The sequence below is a fragment of the Sycon ciliatum genome, chromosome 6, assembly GCF_964019385.1.
Source record: "Sycon ciliatum chromosome 6, ocSycCili1.1, whole genome shotgun sequence".
Taxonomy (NCBI): Eukaryota; Metazoa; Porifera; class Calcarea; order Leucosolenida; family Sycettidae; genus Sycon; species Sycon ciliatum.
Genome location: NC_088648.1, coordinates 14,808,599 through 14,826,381, shown reverse-complemented (window position 1 = coordinate 14,826,381; position 17,783 = coordinate 14,808,599). Strand labels below are relative to the sequence as shown.

The 17,783-nt window shown below is 44.9% G+C and overlaps 1 protein-coding gene, 4 non-coding genes and 1 pseudogene across 5 annotated transcripts in view; all 6 read right to left on the bottom strand.

Moving 5' to 3' along the window:
• The window catches only part of LOC135819449 (glycosyltransferase 1 domain-containing protein 1-like), a 144,099-nt gene that overhangs the window by 16,931 nt on the left and 109,385 nt on the right, over nucleotides 1-17,783 (bottom strand). Inside the window, exon 9 of the mRNA XM_065332662.1 lies at nucleotides 11,087-11,136. Coding sequence (XP_065188734.1) covers nucleotides 11,087-11,136 — 50 coding nt within the window. The remainder of the gene's footprint in view (nucleotides 1-11,086; nucleotides 11,137-17,783) is intronic.
• On the bottom strand, nucleotides 11,711-11,900 carry LOC135820371 (U2 spliceosomal RNA). Its single transcript, XR_010554098.1, has one exon. It is a non-coding gene; the product is annotated as a U2 spliceosomal RNA (small nuclear RNA).
• On the bottom strand, nucleotides 12,525-12,594 carry LOC135820376 (U2 spliceosomal RNA; annotated as a pseudogene).
• Trnak-cuu (transfer RNA lysine (anticodon CUU)) lies at nucleotides 14,724-14,796 on the bottom strand. The gene has a single exon. It is a non-coding gene; the product is annotated as a tRNA-Lys (tRNA).
• Nucleotides 15,838-16,028, bottom strand: LOC135820351 (U2 spliceosomal RNA). Its single transcript, XR_010554080.1, has one exon. It is a non-coding gene; the product is annotated as a U2 spliceosomal RNA (small nuclear RNA).
• Nucleotides 17,527-17,599, bottom strand: Trnak-cuu (transfer RNA lysine (anticodon CUU)). Its single transcript has one exon. It is a non-coding gene; the product is annotated as a tRNA-Lys (tRNA).

Below are 17,783 nucleotides of genomic sequence, written 5' to 3'. Positions count from 1 at the left end.
GCTAAGTTGTATAGCTTCTTGGGGCTTTGGCTAAGTTTTATAGCTTCTCGGGACTTTGGCTAAGTTTTATAGCTTCTCGGAGCTTTGGCTAAGTTTTATACCTTCTCGGGACTTTGGCTAAATTTTATAGCTTCTCGGAGCTTTGGCTAAGTTCGATAGCTTCTCCGAGCTTTGGCTTAGTTTTATAGCTTCTCAGGGCTTTGGTTAAGTTTTATAGCTTCTCGGGGCTTTGGCTAAGTTTTATAGCTTCTCCGAGCTTTGGCTAAGTTTTAGAGCTTCTCCGAGCTTTGGCTAAGTTATATAACTTCTCGGGGCTTGGGCTAAGTTTTATAGCTTCTCGGGGCTTTGGCAAAGTTTTATAGCTTTTTGGAGCTTGGGCTAAGTTTTAGAGCTTCTCCGAGCTTTGGCTAAGTTTTAGAGCTTCTCGGGGCTTTGGCTAAGTTTTATAGCTTCTCCGAGCTTTGGCTAAGTTTTAGAGCTTGTCGGGGCTTTGGCTAAGTATTATAGCTTCTCGAGGCTTTGGCTAAGTTTTATAGCTTCTCGGGGCTTTGGCTAAGTTTTATAGCTTCTCGGAGCTTTGGCTAAGTTTTATAGCTTCTCGGGGCTTTGGCTAAGTTTTACAGCTTCTCGGAGCTTTGGCTAAGTTTTATAGCTTCTCGGGGCTTTGGCTAAGTTTTATAGCTTCTCGGGGCTTTGGCTAAGTTTTATAGCTTCTCGGAGCTTTGGCTAAGTTTTACAGCTTCTCGGGGCTTTGGCTAAGTTTTATAGCTTCTCGGGGCTTTGGCTAAGTTTTATAGCTTCTCGGAGCTTTGGCTAAGTTTTATAGCTTCTCGGGGCTTTGGCTAAGTTTTAGACCTTCTCGGAGCTTTGGCTAAGTTTTAGAGCTTCTCCGAGCTTTGGCTAAGTTTTAGAGCTTCTCCGAACTTTGGCTAAGTTGTATAGCTTCTTGGGGCTTTGGCTAAGTTTTATAGCTTCTCGGGACTTTGGCTAAGTTTTATAGCTTCTCGGAGCTTTGGCTAAGTTTTATAGCTTCTCGGAGCTTTGGCTAAATTTTAAAGCTTCTCGGAGCTTTGGCTAAGTTTGATAGCTTCTCCGAGCTTTGGCTAAGTTTTATAGCTTCTCAGGGCTTTGGTTAAGTTTTATAGCTTCTCGGGGCTTTGGCTAAGTTTTGTAGCTTCTCCGAGCTTTGGCTAAGTTTTAGAGCTTCTCGGGGCTTTGGCTAAGTATTATAGCTTCTCGAGGCTTTGGCTAAGTTTTACAGCTTCTCGTGGCTTTGGCTAAGTTTTATAGCTTCTCGGAGCTTTGGCTAAGTTTTATAGCTTCTCGGGGCTTTGGCTAAGTTTTAGACCTTCTCGGAGCTTTGGCTAAGTTTTCTAGCTTCTCGGGGCTTTGGCTAAGTTTTATAGCTTTTTGGAGCTTGGGCTAAGTTTTATAGCTTCTCGGAGCTTTGGCTAAGTTTTAGAGCTTCTCGGGGCTTTGGCTAAATTTTATAGCTTCTCCGAGCTTTTGCTAAGTTTTAGAGCTTGTCGGGGCTTTGGCGAAGTATTAAAGCTTCTCGAGGCTTTGGCTAAGTTTTATAGCTTCTCGTGGCTTCGGCTAAGTTTTATAGCTTCTCGGAACTTTGGCTAAGTTTTATAGCTTCTCGGGGCTTTGGCTAAGTTTTAGACTTTCTCGGAGCTTTGGCTACGTTTTAGAGCTTCTCCGAGCTTTGGCTAAGTTTTAGAGCTTCTCCGAGGTTTGGCTAAGTTTTAGAGCTTCTCGGGGCTTTGGCTAAGTTTTATAGCTTCTCGGGGCTTCGGCTAAGTTTTATAGCTTCTCGGAGCTTTGGCTAAGTTTTATAGCTTCTCGGGGCTTTGGCTAAGTTTTATAGCTTCTCGGGGCTTTGGCTAAGTTTTAGAGATTCTCGGAGCTTTGGCTAAGTTTGATAGCTTCTCCGAGCTTTGGCTAAGTTGTATAGCTTCTTGGGGCTTTGGCTAAGTTTTATAGCTTCTCGGGACTTTGGCTAAGTTTTATAGCTTCTCGGAGCTTGGGCTAAGTTTTATAGCTTCTCGGGACTTTGGCTAAATTTTATAGCTTCTCGGAGCTTTGGCTAAGTTTGATAGCTTCTCCGAGCTTTGGCTAAGTTTTATAGGTTCTCAGGGCTTTGGTTAAGTTTTATAGCTTCTCGGGGCTTTGGCTAAGTTTTATAGCTTCTCGGGGATTGGGCTAAGTTTTATAGCTTCTCGGGACTTTGGCTAAGTTTCATAGCTTCTCGGAGCTTTGGCTAAGTTTTAGAGTTTCTCGGGGCTTTGGCTAAGTTTTATAGCTTCTCCGAGCTTTGGCTAAGTTTGATAGCTTCTCGGGGTTTTGGCTAAGTTTTCTAGCTTCTCGGGGCTTTGGCTAAGTTTTCTAGCTTGTCGGGGCTTTGGCTAAGTTTTGTAGCTTCTCGGGGCTTTGGCTAAGTTTTATAGCTTCTCGGGGCTTTGGCTACTTAGTAAATAGCTTCTCGGGGCTTTGGCTAAGTTTTATAGGTTCTCGGGGCTTTGGCTAAGTTTTATAGCTTATCGGGGCTTTGGCTAAGTTTGATAGCTTCTCCGAGCTTTGGATAAGTTTTATAGCTTCTCAGGGCTTTGGCTAAGTTTTATAGCTTCTCGGGACTTTGGCTACTTAGTAAATAGCTTCTCGGGGCTTTGGCTAAGTTTTATAGGTTCTCGGGGCTTTGGCTAAGTTTTATAGCTTATCGGGGCTTTGGCTAAGTTTGATAGCTTCTCGAAGCTTTGGCTAAATTTGATAGCTTCTCGGGGCTTTGGCTAAGTTTTCTAGCTTCTCGGGGCTTTGGCTAAGTTTTATAGCTTCTCGGGGCTTTGGCTAAGTTTTATAGCTTCTCGGGGCTTCGGCTAAGTTTTATAGCTTCTCGGGGCTTTGGCTACTTAGTAAATAGCTTCTCCGAGCTTTGGCTAAGTGTTATAGCTTCTCCGAGCTTTGGCCAAGTTTTATAGCTTCTTGGGGCTTTGGCTAAGTTTTATAGCTTCTCGGGGCTTTGGCTAAGTTCTACAGCTTCTCGGAGCTTTGGTTAAGTTTTCTAGCTTCTGTGAGCTTTGGCTAAGTTTTATAGCTTCTTGGGGCTTTGGCTAAGTTTTATAGCTTCTCGGAGCTTTGCCTAAGTTTTAGAGCTTCTCGAGGCTTTGGCTAAGTTTTATAGCTTCTCGTGGCTTTGGCTAAGTTTTATAGCTTCTCGGAGCTTTGGCTAAGTATTATAGCTTCTCGAGGCGTTGGCTAAGTTGTATAGATTCTCGTGGCTTTGGCTAAGTTTTATAGCTTCTCGGGGCTTTGGCTAAGTTTTGTAGCTTCTCGGGGCTTTGGCTAAGTTTTAGAGGTTCTCGGAACTTTGGCTAAGTTTTAGAGGTTCTCGGAACTTTGGCTAAGTTTTATAGCTTCTCGGGGCTTTGGCTAAGTTTTATAGCTTCTCGGAGCTTTGGCTAAGTTTGATAGCTTCTACGAGCTTTGGCTAAGTTTTACAGCTTCTTCGGGCTTTGGCTAAGTTTTATAGCTTCTCTGAGCTTTGGCTAAGTTTTAGAGCTTCTCGGGGCTTTGGCTAAGTTTTACAGCTTCTCCGAGCTTTGGCTAAGTTTTAGAGCTTCTCGGGGCTTTGGCTAAGTATTATAGCTTCTCGAGGCTTTGGCTAAGTTTTACAGCTTCTCGTGCCTTTGGCTAAGTTTTATAGCTTCTCGGAGCTTTAGCTAAGTTTTCTAGCTTCTCGGGGCTTTGGCTAAGTTTTAGACCTTCTCGGAGCTTTGGCTAAGTTTTCTAGCTTCTCGGGGCTTTGGCTAAGTTTTATAGCTTTTTGGAGCTTGGGCTAAGTTTTATAGCTTCTCGGAGCTTTGGCTAAGTTTTAGAGCTTCTCGGGGCTTTGGCTAAGTTTTATAGCTTCTCCGAGCTTTTGCTAAGTTTTAGAGCTTGTCGGGGCTTTGGCGAAGTATTATAGCTTCTCGAGGCTTTGGCTAAGTTTTATAGCTTCTCGTGGCTTCGGCTAAGTTTTATAGCTTCTCGGAACTTTGGCTAAGTTTTATAGCTTCTCGGGGCTTTGGCTAAGTTTTAGACTTTCTCGGAGCTTTGGCTACGTTTTATAGCTTCTCCGAGCTTTGGCTAAGTTTTAGAGCTTCTCCGAGGTTTGGCTAAGTTTTATAGCTTCTCGGGGCTTTGGCTAAGTTTTATAGCTTCTCGGGGCTTCGGCTAAGTTTTATAGCTTCTCGGAGCCTTGGCTAAGTTTTAGAGCTTCTCGGGGCTTTGGCTAAGTTTTAGAGCTTCTTGGAACTTTGGCTAAGTTTTATAGCTTCTCGGAGCTTTGGCTAAGTTTTATAGCTTCTCGGGGCTTTGGCTAAATTTTATAGCTTCTCGGGGCTTTGGCTAAGTTTTAGAGATTCTCGGAGCTTTGGCTAAGTTTGATAGCTTCTCCGAGCTTTGGCTAAGTTGTATAGCTTCTTGGGGCTTTGGCTAAGTTTTATAGCTTCTCGGGACTTTGGCTAAGTTGTATAGCTTCTCGGAGCTTGGGCTAAGTTTTATAGCTTCTCGGGACTTTGGCTAAATTTTATAGCTTCTCGGAGCTTTGGCTAAGTTTGATAGCTTCTCCGAGCTTTGGCTAAGTTTTATAGGTTCTCAGGGCTTTGGTTAAGTTTTATCGCTTCTCGGGGCTTTGGCTAAGTTTTATAGCTTCTCGGGGCTTGGGCTAAGTTTTATAGCTTCTCGGGACTTTGGCTAAGTTTCATAGCTTCTCGGAGCTTTGGCTAAGTTTTAGAGTTTTTCGGGGCTTTGGCTAAGTTTTATAGCTTCGAGCTTTGGCTAAGTTTGATAGCTTCTCGGGGTTTTGGCTAAGTTTTCTAGCTTCTCGGGGCTTTGGCTAAGTTTTCTAGCTTGTCGGGGCTTTGGCTAAGTTTTGTAGCTTCTCGGGGCTTTGGCTAAGTTTTATAGCTTCTCGGGGCTTTGGCTAAGTTTTATAGCTTCTTGGGACTTTGGCTACTTAGTAAATAGCTTCTCGGGGCTTTGGCTAAGTTTTATAGGTTCTCAGGGCTTTGGCTAAGTTTTATAGCTTATCGGGGCTTTGGCTAAGTTTGATAGCTTCTCCGAGCTTTGGATAAGTTTTATAGCTTCTCAGGGCTTTGGCTAAGTTTTATAGCTTCTCGGAGCTTTGGCTAAGTTTGATAGCTTCTCGGAGCTTTGGCTAAGTTTGATAGCTTCTCGGGGCTTTGGCTAAGTTTTCTAGCTTCTCGGAGCTTTGGCTAAGTTTTCTAGCTTCTCGGGGCTTTGGCTAAGTTTTCTAGCTTCTCGGGGCTTCGGCTAAGTTTTATAGCTTCTCGGGGCTTTGGCTACTTAGTAAATAGCTTCTCCGAGCTTTGGCTAAGTGTTATAGCTTCTCGGGGCTTTGGCCAAGTTTTATAGCTTCTTGGGGCTTTGGCTAAGTTTTATAGCTTCTCGGGGCTTTGGCTAAGTTCTACAGCTTCTCGGAGCTTTGGTTAAGTTCTAGCTTCTGTGAGCTTTGGCTAAGTTTTATAGCTTCTTGGGGCTTTGGCTAAGTTTTATAGCTTCTCGGAGCTTTGGCTAAGTTTTAGAGCTTCTCGAGGCTTTGGCTAAGTTTTATAGCTTCTCGTGGCTTTGGGTAAGTTTTATAGCTTCTCGGAGCTTTGGCTAAGTATTATAGCTTCTCGAGGCGTTGGCTAAGTTGTATAGCTTCTCGTGGCTTTGGCTAAGTTTTATAGCTTCTCGGGGCTTTGGCTAAGTTTTATAGCTTCTCGGGGCTTTGGCTAAGTTTTAGAGGTTCTCGGAACTTTGGCTAAGTTTTAGAGGTTCTCGGAACTTTGGCTAAGTTTTATAGCTTCTCGGGGCTTTGGCTAAGTTTTATAGCTTCTCGGAGCTTTGGCTAAGTTTGATAGCTTCTACGAGCTTTGGCTAAGTTTTACAGCTTCTTCGGGCTTTGGCTAAGTTTTATAGCTTCTCGGGAATTTGGCTAAGTTTTATAGCTTCTCGGAGCTTTGGCTAAGTTTGATAGCTTCTCCGAGCTTTGGCTAAGTTTTCTAGCTTCTTGGGTCTTTGGCTAAGTTTTATAGCTTCTCGGGGCTTTGGCTAAGTTTCATAGCTTCTCCGACCTTTGCCTAAGTTTTAGAGCTTCTCCGAGCTTTGCCTAAGTTTTATAGCTTCTCGGGGCTTGGGCTAAGTTTTATAGCTTCTCGGGGCTTTGGCTAAGTTGTATAGCTTCTCTGACCTTTGGCTAAGTTTTAGAGCTTCTCGGGGCTTTGGCTAAGTTTTACAGCTTCTCCGAGCTTTGGCTAAGTTTTAGAGCTTCTCGGGGCTTTGGCTAAGTATTATAGCTTCTCGAGGCTTTGGCTAAGTTTTACAGCTTCTCGTGGCTTTGGCTAAGTTTTATAGCTTCTCGGAGCTTTGGCTAAGTTTTATAGCTTCTCGGGGCTTTGGCTAAGTTTTAGACCTTCTCGGAGCTTTGGCTAAGTTTTCTAGCTTCTCGGGGCTTTGGCTAAGTTTTATAGCTTCTCCGAGCTTTTGCTAAGTTTTAGAGCTTGTCGGGGCTTTGGCGAAGTATTATAGCTTCTCGAGGCTTTGGCTAAGTTTTATAGCTTCTCGTGGCTTCGGCTAAGTTTTATAGCTTCTCGGAACTTTGGCTAAGTTTTATAGCTTCTCGGGGCTTTGGCTAAGTTTTAGACTTTCTCGGAGCTTTGGCTACGTTTTATAGCTTCTCCGAGCTTTGGCTAAGTTTTAGAGCTTCTCCGAGGTTTGGCTAAGTTTTATAGCTTCTCGGGGCTTTGCCTAAGTTTTATAGCTTCTCGGGGCTTCGGCTAAGTTTTATAGCTTCTCGGAGCTTTGGTTAAGTTTTAGAGCTTCTCGGGGCTTTGGCTAAGTTTTAGAGCTTCTTGGAACTTTGGCTAAGTTTTATAGCTTCTCGGAGCTTTGGCTAAGTTTTATAGCTTCTCGGGGCTTTGGCTAAATTTTATAGCTTCTCGGGGCTTTGGCTAAGTTTTAGAGATTCTCGGAGCTTTGGCTAAGTTTGATAGCTTCTCCGAGCTTTGGCGAAGTTGTATAGCTTCTTGGGGCTTTGGCTAAGTTTTATAGCTTCTCGGGACTTTGGCTAAGTTGTATAGCTTCTCGGAGCTTGGGCTAAGTTTTATAGCTTCTCGGGACTTTGGCTAAATTTTATAGCTTCTCGGAGCTTTGGCTAAGTTTGATAGCTTCTCCGAGCTTTGGCTAAGTTTTATAGGTTCTCAGGGCTTTGGTTAAGTTTTATAGCTTCTCGGGGCTTTGGCTAAGTTTTATAGCTTCTCGGGGCTTGGGCTAAGTTTTATAGCTTCTCGGGACTTTGGCTAAGTTTCATAGCTTCTCGGAGCTTTGGCTAAGTTTTAGAGTTTCTCGGGGCTTTGCCTAAGTTTTATAGCTTCTCCGAGCTTTGGCTAAGTTTGATAGCTTCTCGGGGTTTTGGCTAAGTTTTCTAGCTTGTCGGGGCTTTGGCTAAGTTTTGTAGCTTCTCGGGGCTTTGGCTAAGTTTTATAGCTTCTCGGGGCTTTGGCTAAGTTTTATAGCTTCTCGGGACTTTGGCTACTTAGTAAATAGCTTCTCGGGGCTTTGGCTAAGTTTTATAGGTTCTCGGGGCTTTGGCTAAGTTTTATAGCTTATCGGGGCTTTGGCTAAGTTTGATAGCTTCTCCGAGCTTTGGATAAGTTTTACAGCTTCTCAGGGCTTTGGCTAAGTTTTATAGCTTCTCGGAGCTTTGGCTAAGTTTGATAGCTTCTCGGAGCTTTGGCTAAGTTTGATAGCTTCTCGGGGCTTTGGCTAAGTTTTCTAGCTTCTCGGAGCTTTGGCTAAGTTTTCTAGCTTCTCGGGGCTATGGCTAAGTTTTATAGCTTCTCGGGGCTTTGGCTAAGTTTTATAGCTTCTCGGGGCTTCGGCTAAGTTTTATAGCTTCTCGGAGCTTTGGCTACGTTTTAGAGCTTCTCCGAGCTTTGGCTAAGTGTTATAGCTTCTCCGAGCTTTGGCTAAGTTTTATAGCTTCTTGGGGCTTTGGCTAAGTTTTATAGCTTCTCGGGGCTTTGGCTAAGTTCTACAGCTTCTCGGAGCTTTGGTTAAGTTTTCTAGCTTCTGTGAGCTTTGGCTAAGTTTTATAGCTTCTTGGGGCTTTGGCTAAGTTTTATAGCTTCTCGGAGCTTTGGCTAAGTATTATAGCTTCTCGAGGCTTTGGCTAAGTTTTATAGCTTCTCGTGGCTTTGGCTAAGTTTTATAGCTTCTCGGAGCTTTGGCTAAGTATTATAGCTCCTCGAGGCGTTGGCTAAGTTGTATAGCTTCTCGTGGCTTTGGCTAAGTTTTATAGCTTCTCGGGGCTTTGGCTAAGTTATATAACTTCTCGGGGCTTTGGCTAAGTTTTAGAGGTTCTCGGAACTTTGGCTAAGTTTTAGAGGTTCTCGGAACTTTGGCTAAGTTTTATAGCTTCTCGGGGCTTTGGCTAAGTTTTATAGCTTCTCGGAGCTTTGGCTAAGTTTGATAGCTTCTACGAGCTTTGGCTAAGTTTTACAGCTTCTTCGGGCTTTGGCTAAGTTTTATAGCTTCTCGGGAATTTAGCTAAGTTTTATAGCTTCTCGGAGCTTTGGCTAAGTTTGATAGCTTCTCCGAGCTTTGGCTAAGTTTTCTAGCTTCTTGGGGCTTTGGCTAAGTTTTATAGCTTCTCGGGGCTTTGGCTAAGTTTCATAGCTTCTCCGAGCTTTGGCTAAGTGTTATAGCTTGTCCGAGCTTTGGCTAAGTTTTAGAGCTTCTCGGGGCTTTGGCTAAGTTTTATAGCTTCTTGGGGCTTTGGCTAAGTTTTATAGCTTTTCGGGGCTTTGGCTAAGTTTTATAGCTTCTCGGGGCTTTGGCTAAGTATTATAGCTTCTCGAGGGATTGGCTAAGTTTTATAGCTTCTCGAAGCTTTGGCTAAGTTTTATAGCTTCTCGGGGCTTTGGCTAAGTTTTATACCTTCTCGGGGCTTTGGCTAAGTTTTATAGCTTCTCGGGGCTTCGGCTAAGTTTTATAGCTTCTCGGAGCTTTGGCTAAGTTTTAGAGCTTCTCGGGGCTTTGGCTAAGTTTTAGAGCTTCTCGGGGCTTTGGCTAAGTTTTATAGCTTCTCGGAGCTTTGGCTAAGTTTTATAGCTTCTCGGGGCTTTGGCTAAGTATTATAGCTTCTCGAGGCTTTGGCTAAGTTTTATAGCTTCTCGGGGCTTTGGCTAAGTTTTATAGCTTCTCGGGGCTTTGGCTAAGTTCAATAGCTTCTCGGGGCTTTGGCTAAGTTTTATAGCTTCTCCGGGCTTTGGCTAAGTTTGATAGCTTCTCGGAGCTTTGGCTAAGTATTATAGCTTCTCGAGGCTTTGGCTAAGTTTTATAGCTTCTCGTGGCTTTGGCTACGTTTTATAGCTTCTCGGGGCTTTGGCTAAGTTTTATAGCTTCTCGGGGCTTTGGCTAAGTTTTAGAGGTTCTCGGAACTTTGGCTATGTTTTATAGCTTCTCGGAGCTTTGGCTAAGTTTTATAGCTTCTCGGGGCGTTGGCTAAGTTTTAGAGCTTCTCAGGGCTTTGGCTAAGTTTTATAGCTTCTCGGAGCTTTGGCTAAGTTTGATAGCTTCTCCGAGCTTTGGCTAAGTTTTATAGCTTCTTGGGGCTTTGGCTAAGTTTTATAGCTTCTCGGGAATTTGGCTAAGTTTTATAGCTTCTCCGAGCTTTGGCTAAGTTTTAGAGCTTCTCGGGGCTTTGGCTAAGTTTTAGAGCTTCTCGGGGCTTTGGCTAAGTTTTATAGCTTCTCAGAGCTTTGGCTAAGTTTTATAGCTTCTCGGAGCTTTGGCTAAGTTTTATAGCTTCTCGGGGCTTTGGCTAAAGCTGTGTTCACAACTGGCGCGTAGACGCGGTACTCTTGCGGTTCATGCGTGCCAAAACGCGCGCTCAAGCTTTCACAAAAAAAAGCAATCCGAGTCGTATTTAGCGCGTGCGACACCTTCGAGTACTAATTTGTTGACCCCGCCAGTCAAAGTGAGTGGCACGTACGCTGCTACGCGCCTGATACGAGCTGAAAACCAACATGTTGGAAGTTCCATTTCGGCGCGTTTCCGTACGCATGGCGCCCCAAAAGCCGGCAAAAATACGCACTAACGCGTGGTTGCACGCGTACACGCGCCAGTTGTGAGCACAGCTTAAGTTTTATAGCGTCTCAGGGCTTTGGCTAAGTTTTATAGCTTCTCCGAGCTTTGGCTAAGTTTTATAAATTATAGCTTCTCGGGGCTTTGGCTAAGTTTTATAGCTTCTCGGAACTTTGGCTAAGTTTGATAGCTTCTCAGGTACACTCAAACGTCTCTTATCCGGACGCCTCAGATACGGGCACGTCTCTCTACCGGGCACCTTCTGCTTGAGTTCCTAGGGCAAAAATGCTCCGAAACTGGGAGGTTTGAACTTTGTTGGTATGCACAAGTGCTTATTTGTCACTGCCAAGCTGTGTAAAGCACACATTTTTTTATCAGTGGATTTTTTTGTATCCTGAACATGTGCAATATGTGCCAAATAAACTTCTTCAAAAATGATGATACGTGGTAGATGAGTTATCCTGAGATACGGGCAACTCTGAGATACGGGCAACTCTGAGATACGGGCAAATCTGAGATACGGGCAAATCTGAGATGCGGGCAAATCTGAGATGCGGGCAAATCTGAGATGCGGGCAAATCTGAGATGCGGGCAAATCTGAGATGCGGGCGGTGCCCGGTCCCAAGGTGCCCGGATAAGAGACGTCCGAGTGTACATGTATTTGGCTAAGCATGCTAGCTTTTTGGTGCTTCGGCTCAGTTTGATACACATCAACTGCGCTTTAGCGTGCTGCCCCCCCCCCCCCCCCCCTCCCTCCCCCCTGACAACATCTCTCTGGATTTATACAACTCCTTGGATCTAGTGCACTGCGTGTCACAAGGCATGCCCTGTAGGACTGCTTTGTGCACCTAACTATTAGTTCAACTGCCATGTACATGTACTGCCACTGCCATGTCGTTTTCAAGCGGGCACCATGGCAACGGAGCATGCCTTAAAACACAAATAGTCCACTCACCACAGAGCCAATGATGACGTAGAATACGGATGGATCCTCACAATGCCATTCTGTAAATAGGCACAGACACACACGCACGCACACACACACACACATGCAAGCGCACACGCACATGCACGTACGTACACACACACACACACACACACACACACACACACACACACACACACACACACACACACACGTACGCACACCATGTATACGCCCGTCGTAAGAGAAGCACGCAAATCTGCAAAAGCACTGGATGTGCACCCACAGATTTTCTCTTTATAACAACGATAGCGGATCTGATTCTGATTGAAACAGATCAAGACAAGCGCCAGATAACTGTCTAATCCACACAACTGGCGAAGCCATGTGAATCGACCCGCAATGCACCTGGTCCACACGGAGTACATCGGAATAGAACGGCCAAGACATTACGAAATTTTAGAACCGAATTGCTGTCTTCGTCTTTTTTGCCCATGAAGAGAAGGGAACGAAAATGCTCGGTTCTAAAATTTCCTACTGCTCTTTTGAACTGGTGCGGTGCGGATTGCTCAGATGCAAGTGCTACATTGAAGAATTGGAGACGCTTCCAATTTGTTCTAGACATTTTCTTATATTTAATTATAATCCCAGGAAGGGAAATGGACCACACCTGGAGGAACTGCAATACCAGGGTGATCCGTGGAGAGGGTGAAGCAAGCTTCGAGCCACCCTCCAAGGAGCAAAAATACATTTGATCGAATGTTGACATATAGTCAACATATCAGCGATCAAACTGATAAGAACAGACTCAGGTGCTCAGGATGTCTTATGTACCTAAAGAGGTACCATCCATCTGTCCGAAGACAGTGCTAGCACAATTTGAGGGTCCCCTGCTGCATGGGACCGCAAGAGAGCTGTGGTGAGACCATTGGTGACGGTGGTGTTGTCAACCCCTCACCTCCTGTTTACTCAGGGCGGCGGTTGAACCCAATGCACCGCTCCCGCCAAACCTCATAGCTGCCATGAATTGCATCCACGACACAAAGTTTGCGGAACAGCGGCGTGTAGTTCCGCGCCACCCCAAGCCGGTTCAAGACTGTTTCATTGTCGGGGTCGTAGCCGCCCAGGCTACCGATGACAAATGCCCCAACAAACACGTCCGTGAAACCCTTCTCTTGTCTGAGCCAGTCTGCCAAGCACTTGTACTTCTCCTCTTTACGCTGGCGCACTCGAGAAAAGGCATCAGAGCCGTTCTCGAATGGCATGCCCACGTCCACCAGGGTTGCCACCTTCTTGTCCGGATCAATCACTTGCAGGTCGACGCGAAGATCGATCGGACAGTCAGGCAGCTTCTGGTCGAGGACCGCACGATTGCCACGAGGCAGCGCCTTGTGAAGGCGTTGGAGGATTGCATTATGGCGTTCCCGGATAGCGACCATGCGCGACTTGCAGTTGTTCAGGACATGCGGTAGAGTTTCGTCCTGAGCCGGGCAAGCCGGATACTACACTTGATCTTAGCCAAAAGGCCGAGAAGCGATAACTTTCACCTCCCACGCTCTTTTCCTTTCTACAAATTCAAACTACAGTGTCTCTACTACCTCTTCCACACAAACACACAACATACTAACCTAGAAAACACACAGAAACAACCACACAACACTCACAAACACTGAAAAGAGAAGATACAAGCTGTACATCAAGCGCCACCGCGTCAACCGGTTGCCAAGGTGATGAACCACAGCAAAAACGCGATAATAACATATAGTACTGCTGTAAACACCTGGCACAATATACTGATAGAAGACGACGCCGACTCCTAGATTCAAATAAATTGACGCATAGCTGTATTGTGTGTGGATAAGCTGGGCCGCAAGTCACGCAATCGCTGCCCGTTTTTAGATCACAAGCATATTGTGCGCTCACAGGGTGAGCAGAAGGGTGACCAGAAACGTTATGTTCCCATCCAGCTGATATGGACAGAGTTTGGCCAGTGGGGACCACTCAGTAGAGATTGCACGCGTGTGTAACTTTGCCACATTCATTGCATTGAAATGAGTAATGCATGTATGCATGCATGTAAATGTGCATGTATGCACGTCAAACTATACATGAACAGTGTGTTTAGTTCGACTCAGGCTGCGTTTACACGACAACCCGCGGCCAGTTTCCCGTTTTCAGTCCCGCATTTCTTTTTTTCGTTTTCGTGCGTTTACACGATCAAAGCTGATCCGAGGTGGTCTCCGTTTGTATCGTTTTCGCGCGTCTACACGGGAGCAAAGGATCCGCAAAAGTTCGTCACGTGCCAAGTGTTGTCGTGGAAGGCTGGAAGCACCAATCACACTCAAGTAATAGTTGAAAACAGGCCACAAAACTACACTTGTCACATGACGAAAATTGTAAAAAAATTGGATTGTCGGATCCGTGTGAACGCCCAAAAACGGAACAAACGTGACGAAAACGAGGCCAGCACACCGTTTCGACTGTTTACACACTCAAATTTATCCTGCAGAACATTTCCGTTTTCAAATTCTTCCACCTTGGCCAGCGTTTTGGTTTTCTTCCGTTTTGGTGTACAACTTTTACCTTTTGCTCCTCGTACCATGTAAATGAACCATGCATCCGAAAGGATTTTGTTGCGTTTTCACCCCCAGCGTTGTCGTGTAAACGCAGCCTCAAGCGGGATTCACAGAAGCTTTTTTGCGATGCGACACGCGATGCGACAGGTGCGAAACCGGGAAAACCCCAAATCGCAGCCATGTCGCACCCCACGCAACTGCCGCAACTGGGCCATTGCAGGCCATCGCAGAAGTTGAGCTTGGCTCAACTTTTGCGATGCGATGCGACAAGCGATTTGGCGTACGATTTTGACCTTTTCTACAGCAAAGTTGTACAAAGGTTCAAGAGTTGCCTATAAATTTGTACAAGTTGTATCAAACCGCGCGAATATCATGGTGACGTACCCAAATCAGCAAGACGTTGTCGCATCGCTGACTTCTTCTGTCAATGGTATTTCGCGAGTTCGCATCGCATGCATCCGTCGCAGATCACGTCGCATCGCGTGTCGCATCACAAAAAAGCTTCTGTGAATCCCGCTTCAGTCTCAAGATGTACACAAACACGAGAAAGTACAATGTTTCTTTGGATGGCTTTTTAATTTTTTTCGCCCTCCCTCATTAGGGAGGTTCCGGAGTACGATTTTTCGTGCCAAAATCTGTAAAGGCGCTACGGATTTTTTATACGTCGTTTTCGAGCAGTGAAATGTTCCGGAGTACGGAACTTATGTGTTTGCCGTCATTGCCTAGGTTACGGTCCCAAACACGTCACATTCCCGCGCTATGCCTTTTTATTTTGAAAATTTGTACCGAAATCAAAACTTCCTGCGGAAAATCCATGTTTGTTGTTTCTCGTACGAGAACCAAATTTGCACGCGAAAAATCTTTCTGCACCCGGTGACGCAAAATCTCCATACGAAACATGGTTCGTGTGAAAGCCAGTCCACACGGATTCTCCGTGCCGAAAAATCGTATGGAGCACGCCTGGAAAAAATCCGTAGCGCCCACACGGATTTTGGCACAGAAAATCGTACCCCGGAACCTCTCTATTGATATCATCGGGTGAGGTCACGCGAAAACATAGAAAAAAGGAAAAGAACCAAAACAAAAATGAGCGCCCAACGTGGGGCTCGAACCCACGACCCTGAGATTAAGAGTCTCATGCTCTACCGACTGAGCTAGCCGGGCTGCTACATACAAATTAATACGGCTGGCATACTGAAATCCAAAACAGGAGAGGATAATGTAGAAGAACTGTCTGCTTTCTAAAGTGACTACTACATTTATTGCCATAGCCATGGCCAGACAAACTTTAGCCATCATTGAGCGTTAACTAGCGAATGAGGACATGTTCTGGCCACCTAGCGCCCAAAGGCTATGGTATATCCCCGACCAAACAAGAACTACTTCCAAGAGTCCTGACAAAAGATCACACTCTTCCACTGAGTAACCACTCTGCATAACACTACAGTCCATTCATTGGAAACTGGCACTCTATTGTAGCACTGTAGTTTCCAGAGTACTGTATACTGTAAGACATGTATATATAACGAGGAAGCAAATCTAACGTTTTAACGGATGACATTTCTTCGTTATAATAAGACCCGTTGAGGCCGTACTGCTTCATATATGCTGTGTGTGGATATGGCAGAATACTGCAAGATCGTTAACATAATCTTCTCGTTAACCTATGAATTTCGGACAATCGTTAAATTTGCGACTCGTTATAATAACATGTCTTACAGTAGCAGGAAATTTTCGGACGGAATTTATTTTCGTACAATTTCGTACACGGCACTCTTTTGTACTAAAATTAATTCCGTACTAAAATTTGGTCCTGTGAAGTTACGTACACTATACATCCGTACCGCATGCGAACACGTGCATTTAGCATGCAGCACTGTACGAAAATAAAATCCGTGCGAAAGGTCGAAATTCGGCTTTGTCCGAAAATATTTCCGTCCGAAAATTTCCTGCTATACAGTATAAGCCGCACACAGATATATTGTCACAGAATACAGACATCTATCCTATTTATCACCGTTTTAAAATTAATTCGCTCACCGAAATATGGTACTGGATACAAAATCAAACCAGTAGCTACCCGACCTACGCTTTACTTGTTCTACACACTCATTTACTCACACACCCATGGTAAGAAAGGTTTAGGGTGACCAGTAACATTTCCTTCTGCATATTGTTTCTTTAGTTTGATTATAATCCCTGGAAGGGAAATGGACCACACCTGGAAGAACTGCAATACCAGGGTGATCCGTGGAGAGGGTGAAGCAAGCTTCGAGCCACTCTCCAAAGAGCAAAAATACATTTGATCGAATGTTGACATATAGTCAACATATCAGCGATCAAACTGATAAGAACAGATACTACACTTGATCTTAGCCAAAAGGCCGAGAAGCGATAACTGTCACCTCCCACGCTCTTTTCCTTTCTACAAATTCAAACTACAGTGTCTCTACTACCTCTTCCACACAACATACTAACCCAGAACACACACAGAAACAACCACACAACACTCATAGGCACTGAAAAGAGAAGATTGAAGCCGTACACCAACCGGCACTTGCGCCAACCGGTCGCCAAGGTGATATCTACGTTAACGACCGCATGACAACACACAGTCCTGTCCATAAGGAACACAAGTTACAGCCGGGAATACTCATTAACACGCGAACGTTGCAAAGCACACATACGCTGTGGTCGGAGATTGGTTTTCAATGGCAACAGCCACTCTAATGGCTGCGGGAACTCCTATACTCTAGCACAAAGAGATCTATTAAACCATGCTGGTATACAAAAATACATACTTCCTCCGACCCAGCAACATATTCCCTTATCTCCTTCAGTCCACTGACAGTTGTCTAATAGCTATTTTACATCTTGTGGACTGACTGCACCATCGCCACACATCTACTGCTATACAACCCCTTCAGGCGTACCAGTCCCAAACCATAATAGCAAAGTCGGCAAAGAGTGAAGAAACGCCTAGAGTAGAGCGTGTTGAAAGCGCGTAGCTGGTCAACGAGCACGGAGTAAGTCACGATGGACGCTGCTGCGTACAGTACAGATGTGAGTCAAATTGCGAAAGTCGGCGCGGCGTGTTTGCATCCGGCACAATACGTGGTTACGTACATGTATGCTGCACAGCAGATGTAATTCGTTGCGATTCGTTTCCGGTTTCGTGACCATCCTTTTGGGTATTGAGGCGTAAAAAACCAACTTCTGTAAATCACGGCTTGCACACTCTGGGAGTGTGTACCGTAAAGTCTTGTATAAAAGCCGCACTTGAATAGAAGCCGCCCTCGAATAGAAGCCGCAATTTTGGGCCCATCAAGGCACAAAAAAGCCTGGTTTTAGTGTTGACATACATAGAAATACCTGTCTTGTATAGAAGCCTGTCTCATATAGAAGCCTGCAAAATTTCACCAAGAAAGTCATAGAAGCCGCGGCTTTTATACAAGACTTTATAGGCCATTCACACGACGTGCAAACATTTGCACGCGTGTGATCAAGATAACACTGGCAAACCGTGATCCAGTTCACACGGTGCTGGGCAAACTTTGCAACCGTCAATGTATCCATAGTGACCCCCTGAAAATGCCGGGAAATGTTAAATTTTGAATTTTCCTTTGTTCAAGCACTGCATTTGCATTACGCAGTTTCAATAACCGACACTTTTCCTGGCGTGCAAAGATAATCGCGAGCAAAAGGGCCTCGGCCAAGATAAAAATCAGTTGCACGCGTAAGTCCAAGTTTATCGTATCCGAGTAAATATCCTTGGAGACAGTACGATAAAAGTGAGTTTGCACGTCGTGTGAATGGCCTATTACGGTATGTAGTACTATGTACACTCGGTTCTTGTCTATGGGTTACAAAAGAAGCGAAAAGTAAAAAAATGAGCGCCCAACGTGGGGCTCGAACCCACGACCCTGAGATTAAGAGTCTCATGCTCTACCGACTGAGCTAGCCGGGCTGCTACATAAATAAATGCGGGGATAAAGACCTTACTTGACTTTGGTTACGGTGAGGAAAATGGATGAGTATTATGTCAATATTTAATCAAATGTATTTTGCTAATTGGAGACACTTTCGAGACATACGGTGAAACCTGTCTAAGACGACTCCTCAGAGACCTTTAAAACGTGGTCTCCTTATAG